At 44.2% G+C, this 9162-nt stretch overlaps 2 protein-coding genes across 3 annotated transcripts; one reads left to right on the forward strand and one right to left on the reverse strand.

Annotated features, from left to right (window-relative positions):
• Positions 1-1286: 1286 nt before the first annotated feature.
• LOC125520406 (ribonucleoside-diphosphate reductase large subunit) lies at positions 1287-6053 on the reverse strand. Of its 2 annotated transcripts, XM_048685324.2 has the most exons (17): positions 5720-6052; positions 5559-5620; positions 5380-5467; positions 4862-5125; positions 4541-4781; positions 4379-4455; positions 3875-4045; positions 3705-3797; positions 3457-3606; positions 3290-3376; positions 3052-3216; positions 2853-2972; positions 2442-2644; positions 2216-2365; positions 1984-2131; positions 1784-1876; positions 1287-1685 (listed from the first exon to the last, which is right to left on the reverse strand). In XM_048685324.2, the coding sequence occupies exons 1-17, from the start codon at positions 5945-5947 to the stop codon at positions 1566-1568; spliced, it is 2460 nt and encodes an 819-aa protein (XP_048541281.1). In that variant the 5' UTR covers positions 5948-6052; the 3' UTR covers positions 1287-1565. The 2 variants fall into 2 exon arrangements, with proteins under 2 accessions (XP_048541281.1, XP_087390556.1); XM_087534430.1 differs by having other exon boundaries at positions 1984-2365; positions 5720-6053.
• Positions 6054-8386: 2333 nt separating this feature from the next.
• LOC147958311 (uncharacterized) lies at positions 8387-8953 on the forward strand. Its single transcript, XM_087532047.1, has one exon. It carries the CDS (start codon positions 8387-8389, stop codon positions 8951-8953), a length of 567 nt encoding a protein of 188 aa, XP_087388173.1.
• The last annotated feature ends 209 nt before the right edge of the window (positions 8954-9162 follow it).

Genomic DNA, 9162 nt, shown 5'->3' on the forward strand with positions numbered 1-9162 from the left:
AGCATCTTGGAACATTAATTTTAAGGAACAAAATCCTCCATGTTTTGTCTTTAAATAATGGATAATAACAATGGAAATGCTCCGTTAGACGACCCATCATTTGATAGATAGCACCTGCATAAAAAGGCGTCCAGGTGTTATCTAGAATCCTAGATAGAAACTGCATAAAAAGGCGTTCAGGTGTTATCTATCGTTTGTAATGGAGTGCATGATAAAGTTGTTCTATATTTTTAAACAACTTCCTTTTATTTTGTGTATCAGCTGAGTTAGTCTACGTCGTTGAATTGCATTTTTTTATCTAAATATACATTGCAAGTAAAGTAAAGTTCATTTTTCTACACATGAAATCTGACATGCATTATGTTATATATGCACCAAGTAAATTTTTAAAAGCCCGTGGCAACGCACGGGCGTTATACTAGTGGCAATAACAAATGAGGGGGTAGTGTACTGTGGGGTGGTAACGGCGACTATAGAGGCGTCAATGATGCAAGTGATTCATGTGCTGGTTAGTTGGGGATGATCTGACTAGCATAGCCTCTGGAGAAGACGAAAGTGTCCACTTAGGAGGCACTGACATTGCTCGGTATAAAAAAGATACAACATGCTGAACTATGACGTTGAGCATTAAAACAACAGAGATTGAATTTCTAACCAAAAAATCTAGCTAATCATGATTTAAATGGTTCAAATTCCAAAATAATATTTGTGATGACTAGGGAATGTAAGACAAGATAGAAACAGCAACCCTAAAATTTCAGTGGCACATGACTCCCTCCAATATCTACTCATCAAAATGTTTTCGGAATTTTCAAAGTTTCCAACTCAATATTTAAAATTTCTGAAGTAAAGGGACCATCTGCTCCTGAGAACAGAAAATCCACTCTCCACATTGGGCTTGATAAGTACTCCCTCCGTAAACACGTTTATATCACAAGTAGTGAATTTTCTCTTATATTAGTTTACAGAGGGAGTACCTCTTAAATTCATAGAAAAGGTAAGGGAAAACATAGTAACATAAAGAAAATAAATTGTCACACTATTCATCCAATTGGAAGAATAGAGGAATTTATCTACAAAGAGCTAATAGAGGGAGTATCTCTTAGATTCATTTATTAGTGCTAATATTAGCTTAACAACTAAGTCACATTATTAGTGCATATCTCTCCCAGCGTACAAGGGCTAATACTCATTTATTAACAAGCAGCACCAGTTCTAGTTTGAACCCAAAGACAAATTGACAGGAAAAATCAAAACCATCAAAAACGATTGCACATTAATGGATGTAAGTATAACAACACCAACAGGACAAATCAATAACACAAACAATGATACATATATACACAGCTGCAGCAACCCATGTTTTTAGATAGTACAAATACAACACAAGCCAACGTTGGCAACTCAGCTATCAAGGGCTGCCCAGCAAAGGAACTCATCAGATCTTAAACCCAACCACACCTACATAAACGACTCACTTCTCACATTATTAAGCGCCAATGATCAGACCGTTTGGTTGTGTAATGCTGCCTTGGTTAAGAGAAAAATAGATGCAACGGATGCATCTAACTCCCGCATGCCAGGCACTCTTCCCGGTTGTTCAAGGAGCAAACAACTTGCGCCATTTTGGCTTCGTCGTCTTCCTCTGCTAGTTTGCCATTGGTTCCATTAGTGCCATTAGCATCCTGCAAAAAACATGCGTATTCGTTATGAGTGGTAATGTTTTGAGCAGCTGGGTTGGAAAGAGAGCAAAACAGATGGAGCCAAGGTCTAGAACACGTACCCCATTGACCTTCAGAAAGCCAGTATCCACAGTAAACTTGATTGCATCAGCAGCTGCCCTTGTTCTCAAATAGTACATCCCAGTTTTCAGGCCCTGACACCAACCAAAGATTAAACACACCATTGCTTGCAGTTTTAAGATTTGATACAAAATGTTGAGGGTTAAAGAAAAAAAGCTTCAGAATCCCCATGATGAGTTACCTTGGACCAAGCATGGAAATGCAACGAAGTTAGCTTTGCAAAGTTTGGTTGATCCATGTGGACATTAAGGCTCTGGCTCTGGTCGATGTAGCATCCACGATCAACAGCCATGTCAACCAGAGTTTTCTGCTTAATCTCCCAAACAGTCCTGATACAATAATTGAGTAAACTTTCAGATACATATATCGACCGCATCCAGTAGAATGTAATGAGAGGAGGGTGAACCACATACTTGTAAATTGCTTTAAGATCATCAGGGATTTCTTCCATCTTCTGAATAGAACCATCTTCATAAATTATCTTATTTTTCAGAGCAGGTGTCCAGATACCCATCTCAGTCAAGTCATGGAGAAGATGCTTGTTAACCACAACAAACTCCCCACTGCAAAAAATGACAAGAAAATCAATGATATGCACATGGAATTCAGAATGTGTGCAGTAAGACTGTATTTACAAACCTTAGAACCCGCCGACTGTATATGTTAGATGTGTAGGGTTCAAAGCACTCATTGTTGCCAAGAATCTGACTAGTGGAAGCTGTGGGCATTGGAGCCACCAGAAGAGAGTTTCTTACTCCAACTTTGGAAATAGTTTCCCTCAAAGTTGGCCAGTTCCATCTGGTCGATGGCACTACATTCCACATGTCAGGTTGGATAATACCCTGGAAGGAAGTTGGTAGAGAACAAAAGTTAGGAAGAAGATTACTTGTTACTTTCTAACCAGTGATTCAGTCACTAAGGTGAGTGGATGCAAATTATGGGAAAATTGGACAAAAAACTACACCAGGAAAGGCAACATTAGACTGTTCTGTTTTAAAAATTGGACTCCTTTCACTAAGTAAGAGAGATCTGTAGAGGTGAGAGGCAAACCTTGCTGACAGGGCTCCCTTCATATGTTTCATAAGGGCCTTCTTTAGCTGCCAGTTCAGCAGAAGCTTTCAGAGCATGGTAGTAAATAGTTTCAAAAATATCCTTATTCAATTGCTGAGCCTGAAAAGGAGAATGCATTTGTTACATATTGGCTAAGCCAGAAAGGAACAGATGCCATAGTTTTAACTGGGAAAGGTACCTCAGGTGAATCAAATGCCATGCCAAGTAACATGAATGTGTCTGCCAAGCCCTGAACCCCAATACCAATTGGCCTGTGTCGCATATTAGACCTCCTTGCAGTTTCAACCGGATAATAATTCATATCGATTATTTTGTTTAGATTGAAAGTAACAGTTGAAGTAACCTGGCAAAAACAGTATGTTAGAACATTAATTGGCAGGCCAGAAATGAGGATCTACAGTGGGATCCGAGCAAACCTCGCCTAGCTTGTCAAAGTCAAAGTATCTATTTTTTGATCCATTGCTACCAGCAAGCTTAGATGGATGGGACTCTATTGGGACACCCTGCAACAGAAGTTTATTGTAAGGCATAAGAATACAACCTCCATCACAATTATAGAATCCAGGGCCCTGAGAATGTATACCTTTTCCCTTACAAAACGTGGTAAAGCAATAGATGCTAGGTTGCAGACAGCAGTTTCCTCAGGACTTGTGAACTCAATTATCTCAGTGCACAAGTTTGAAGATTTGATTGTGCCCAGATTCTGCTGGTTACTTTTCCTATTGCATGAATCCTGCAGATAAATTAAGAGCATTAATAAATCATTGGAACCAGATCATTGACAGCATCAAAACTTGGAATACAATCTAATGTTTTGACATTGAATTGTACCTTATAGAGCATATAAGGTGTGCCAGTTTCTATCTGTGCCTTCAAAATGTCAAACCAGAGGGTCTGTGCTGGAATAACCTTTTTTGCTTTGCCCTGAAACCAGAAAGTGGGTTACTGAAGAGCGTTCCTTTTTAACTCAATGTACTATATAGATAGAGTTTTGAACTTACTGCTTTCTCATATTTCTTGTACAATTCCTCAAACTTCTCACCCCAGCAATCAGCCAACCCCGGAGCTTCATTTGGACAAAACAGGGACCAATCCTCATTATTTTGTACTCTTTGCATGAATAGATCAGGAACCCAGAGAGCAAAGAAAAGATCCCTTGCGCGGTTCTCCTCCTGTTAAATTGGCATTCATCAGAACTCCTTCTAGAGATGGCATATGGCAGAAAAACAGATCACAAACAAAGCACATAGGTTTGGATCACAGTAAGCAGATAACTATTTAAACAGAAAAAAGTACTACATCAATATTATGTTAAAATCCACTATTCTCTTGCATGGGCATAAATTGCAGCAAACTAAGACTTGAAAGGCATCTGTGGGATGGGATGCTCTTTAAATGTACAAGGTAAAGTTGAATGCCATAGAAAGCACAGAAGATTTGAATGGTTATGGACTTCAGTTGCAAAACGAAAACAGTAATTAGATAATGCTGGGCTAACATTTTACCTTCCCATGGTTCTTCCTCAAATCAAGGAACTCGAAAATATCAGCATGCCAGGGCTCCAGGTATACAGCAAAGGCACCTGAATTTTGAAAAATGTATGAATTTCAGAAGACTATGGAAATAGAGTTGCTCATAAAAACTATTAACAGAAGAGTAATGCGCACCCTTTCTCTTGCCTCCACCTTGATCTACATAACGAGCAGTATCATTGAAGACACGTAACATAGGAACAATTCCATTGGATGTTCCATTTGTTCCTCGGATGTAACTCCCAGTAGCACGAATGTTGTGAACAGAGACACCAATCCCTCCAGCAGATTTGCTGATGACAGCACATTCCTTCAGAGTATCATAGATTCCCTCGATGCTATCATCTTTCATGCAGATAAGGAAACAGCTGCTCAACTGCATCATGAAGAATGAAACTGTAAGTAAACAAATTCATGGTCCGCATTGAGGATTTTTGTTGGCAGATCACACATTACCTGAGGTCTCGGGGTGCCAGCATTGAAAAGGGTTGGCGAAGCATGAGTAAACCAGCGCTGGGACATGAGATGGTAAGTTCTGATGGCAGAGTCAATGTCATCCTTGTGGATCCCTACTGAAACTCTCATTAACATGTGCTGCGGCCTTTCAACAACAACTCCACCGAGCTTCAGGAGGTAAGACCTCTCCAGAGTCTTGAAACCGAAGTAGTCATAATCAAAGTCCCTGTCGTAAATTATCTCGCTGTCCAAGCGAGCAGCGTTCTGGAAGCAAATGTCACAACATCAGAAGCAGCACGGCACATGTTAAAACAACGTGCATCGTGGAACAAACAGAGTAGAGCAGAGCAGGGCATACTAGAATACATCACATCATCCTATTCCTATGGAGATTAAATAATTGTAAAGGAACAGTGAATTCAGAGCAAAAATATTAGTATATTCGACTGTCCCCCGCATATTGATCTACAGTATAAAACAGTTATCTTGAGGGATTTCGTGTCAGAAATGGGCCTCACCTTCATGATGACTTCGTAGATATCCTCGGCAATCAGCGGAGACAGCAGCCCAGATCTCTCGTTGTAGTGCAGGTACATGTCCTTAATCCTGCACCCACAGCCCACAATTTATCAATACCCGCCCAAATCCACGAAATCCAACCGAACGAACCATGGCAGAAACAGGCGTGGTGACTTACGTCTCGGAGAAGGACTTCTTGGTGTTCTTGTGGAGGTTGGACACCGCAATCCTCGCCGCGAGCTTCAGAAGAGCGATAAACAAACGTCAGTGAGGAGACACCGAGAGGGGGGGACGGAAGCGGAACGGAAGGGAAGAGATAGATCGGGAGGGGGGACGTACGGAGGCATAGTCGGGGTGGGAGGCGGTGAGCGCGGCGGCGGTCTCGGCGGCGAGCTCGTCGAGCTGGCTGGTGGTGACGCCCTTGTATACCCCCGCGCAGACCTTCTGCGCGACCAGCACCGGGTCGCAGTGCTCCTGGCTGAGCCCGTAGCTGAGCTTCTTGAGCCGCGCCGTGATCTTGTCGAAGTGCACCGTCTCCGTCCGCCCGTCCCGCTTCACGACGTACATATCGGCCGCCTCGGGGGCCTTCCGTCGAGCAGGTTGCGCGCGCCGCCGCCGCCGCGGTGTTGGGTGGATTGGGTGAGGGGAGGGGGGGTGGGCGGTTGGTGGTGCCGTCGTAGGGTTTGGGGCCTCGCGCGGGCCGGTTTAAATGCCTTCCTGGCGCGCCCAGGCCGCCAATAATTATACGCCGGCGAAAAATTCCGCGAAAATGTTTGGGTTTGGACGCGGCTTGGCGCGAGAGCGGGGAGCCGTTTCCCGCGCGGGTTTTGGCGCTGCCTCACGGGCCTCCCGGCGCAACAAGTAGGCCACGCACGGCACTGGTGTGTGGACCGGAGGCCGTTCGGGCCCACGCGTCGGTGGGCTCCTCTGGGGCCTGGCGTGTCCCTCTGAGTGGGGGCTGACGGGTGGTCCTGGGGTGTCAGTGGTGCGCGTGGGAGAGGGCGGGAAACCGAGGCGGAGGGGGGAGCGTGGAGGGGAAGGAATAAGGATGGTTTGTTTTTGGGCCGGCCGCTGATTTTGGGCACGGCGGCGTGGACTTTGGGGAACCGCCGGTATGATTTTCGGCTTTGTTTTCTCGGTCGAGCAGCTGTTTCTTCCCGGAGAAGGTGGCGCGGCGACCGTTGAGATCTGGAGGAGTGCTCGGTCCAGAGGGGTGTTGCGAATCGAATTCGGTTGCAAGTGTGTGCGAGGGAAGGAACCAGTGCCGACGTACGCAGATGCTGATGCCGTGGCCAGTGGTAAAAATGCGTTGATCTGTTCTGGCCTTTGCAGAAAAAGGTTGAGGCTGCATCGCCAAACGGAATGCTGTCACTTTTCCCCCCTTTTTTTGAGCGTTGGATGAGCACGCCCTTTACGAAGAGGTAAAAACACTCCAGGTACCTTAACTTGCATGGAACGTGATGATTTAGTCTCAAACTTGTAAAATGCAATTCCATCATACCCCAACTTGTACTAGATGTAACGATTTGGTCCCGGACCCATCATAGCGCGACAATTGGCAGCCACGTGGCCGGCCCGATCGTGGCCGGCACTTTTGCAAAAAACACCCTGCCATCTTTTGTAGTTAATCCGCAATACAAATCTGTCTGAAGTTTCACACTGGATCTGAAACGGAGGAAGTGGTTGGTAAATATTGACTCCTCTCGATCTAAAGTAAACGGTGGGAACATCACTTTTTCTTTGTAGAAGGAAAATGTTCAGAGTTACAGTAAGCTTTTTTTATTTCACTTCACCCTTTTGTGTGAAGAATTTTATTTCACTTCTCAGGGCAGGGGGTAGTCAGAGCTGAGTTGAGACGTGCTTGGAAGCCCATGTGACATAAAATAATTCTATTATAACAGGAGACTCGCCTTCTGCTTTTTGACTCTCACACACCTATGAACCACCAGTCGGTGGCAAGGCCATGGGCAGTTTGGCGTTTGTGTCATGATTCTAACTATTCTCTCCGTCTCAAAATGTAAGGCATTTTTGACACTATAATAGTGGCAAAAAAACGTTCTACATTTTGGGACAGAGGGAGTAGTTGTTTAGTTGATTTCCACTGAACCAGGTCTTAACTTCCAGTTTGGCGTGTGTGTCATTATTTCTAGCTTGGTTAGCTCCACCATCATCCCTATGCTTTGGTTTGTTGTTTCATGTCCTCCCAGTTTCGTACCTTCTTCAGCCAGTTGATCTTGCTTTTTTTTTATCGCAGAGATGAGACCTTGTTATGCCATCCCTATCGTTTGGCAGGGCCGTCTCCAAGAATTTGGGGGCCCGGGATGAAATGCAGATATGACCTTCTTTTTAAAAAGTTTCATGGTCAAGTAACTCTCCCTTAATTGTAGAATTTGAGATGTGTCCATATTTAGAAATACACCTAATATCAATGCCAAAAAGTGAACGTACCAAACTGATCTCATGTTGGTCTTATACCTATATATATATATATAAAAGCATCATCCGGCTAGTATCAATTCTGCTACAGTTTGCGCATTGTAGACAACTAGTACTACTAGAAAATCTATCGTGGTAATTAGGAATAGGAGCGCTGGCTACAACTAACGGGAAAAAAAATCTAGTAGCGCATGATGAAAAAATCTTGTCACATGATTGATCCGTTCATAGGCTTACCAAATCTAACAGAACGGCAAAACTGACAAACGGAGCAGGCGGTAGCCGGTGGATGAACAAGTAATTGGCCTGTGTACTGTGTTTGTACTCAGATCGGTGCACCGGCCGGTGAGATCGTCCGTACCCTCGTATAGGAAGCGAGCCGAACATGTACTGCGGGCAGACATAGCGATTGGTGTGGGCGGTAGGCAGGCGATCAGAGCCGCAAATAAAACCTACTGGAGAAATAGCGATTGGACATCTGGCAAGCAATCAATCGTAGGCCTGCTTGAACTCCGTATGATGATAATGGGCTGGATTATTGGCCGCTTTTTCCAAATTAAACTTTACCTAATGTTGTTACCATATGAATGGAAGGCGTTTCATGGAGGGAAAGAAAAGCTGCAGAAGCCGGAGATCAAGGAAAGATGGGTGCCACCGGAGGAGGGTTGGGTTAAGGCAAATTTTGATGGAGCTGTTTACAAACAAGGAGCAATGTGTGGTGTAGGTGCTGTCCTACGGGATCATTCAGGAGCTTTTAGAGCTGTTACTTGTCATCTCTTTGATGGAATCGCCGATCCGGAGGTTGCTGAAATTTATGCTTGCAAACGAGCTCTACAGGTGGCGGCCGAACTCAACACATCCAAGCTGCTGTTGGAGACAGACTGTGCTAATCTAGCAAAGGTGGTGTGTGCGCAAGAGAAAACTCTCTCTGTAGTTGGACCCCTGGTGGAGGAGATCAAGGAGAGGATGAAAATATTCCAAGAAGTGAAAGTGTCTTGGGTTAGGCATAGTGTTAATGCTGCCGCGGATAAGTTAGCTAAAGTAGGGTTAAGCGATAGACTGTGTAAGGTTTGGTTTGCTGTTCCCCCAGATTGTATTCTGGACACTGTGTCGGACGAGATTCCTAATCTCCTTTAATTAGTCAATAAAGTGGCAGTAGTTGATCCTCAAAACAAAAGACGATATATTGTCTCACTTGAGCGAAATGCATGAATGGTCACGGTTTGTCTCTGGCCACGGCCAAAGAGGAACTATAGAGTAAAAGAGAAAATCCTAACACTGGAGACCGGTACGCTGAAGATTTGAGATGCAAGTTGATCAGACAATCCGCACCGGCCCTTGATCTG

The sequence above is a fragment of the Triticum urartu genome, chromosome 7A (assembly GCF_056163025.1).
Source record: "Triticum urartu cultivar PI428250 chromosome 7A, HENAU_Tu73, whole genome shotgun sequence".
In the NCBI taxonomy this organism is placed as follows: domain Eukaryota; kingdom Viridiplantae; phylum Streptophyta; class Magnoliopsida; order Poales; family Poaceae; genus Triticum; species Triticum urartu.

Excerpts from the sequence above, each read along its gene's own strand:
- LOC125520406 (XM_087534430.1), bottom strand. The coding sequence starts at position 5,947 with ATGTACGTCGTGAAGCGGGACGGGCGGACGGAGACGGTGCACTTCGAC. Across the intron at positions 3,607-3,704 it reads CACCTTATATGCTCTATAAG|GATTCATGCAATAGGAAAAG; the intron begins GTACAATTCAAT and ends ATTTATCTGCAG. Across the intron at positions 2,366-2,441 it reads TACAGTCGGCGGGTTCTAAG|TGGGGAGTTTGTTGTGGTTA; the intron begins GTTTGTAAATAC and ends CATTTTTTGCAG.
- LOC147958311 (XM_087532047.1), top strand. The coding sequence starts at position 8,387 with ATGTTGTTACCATATGAATGGAAGGCGTTTCATGGAGGGAAAGAAAAG.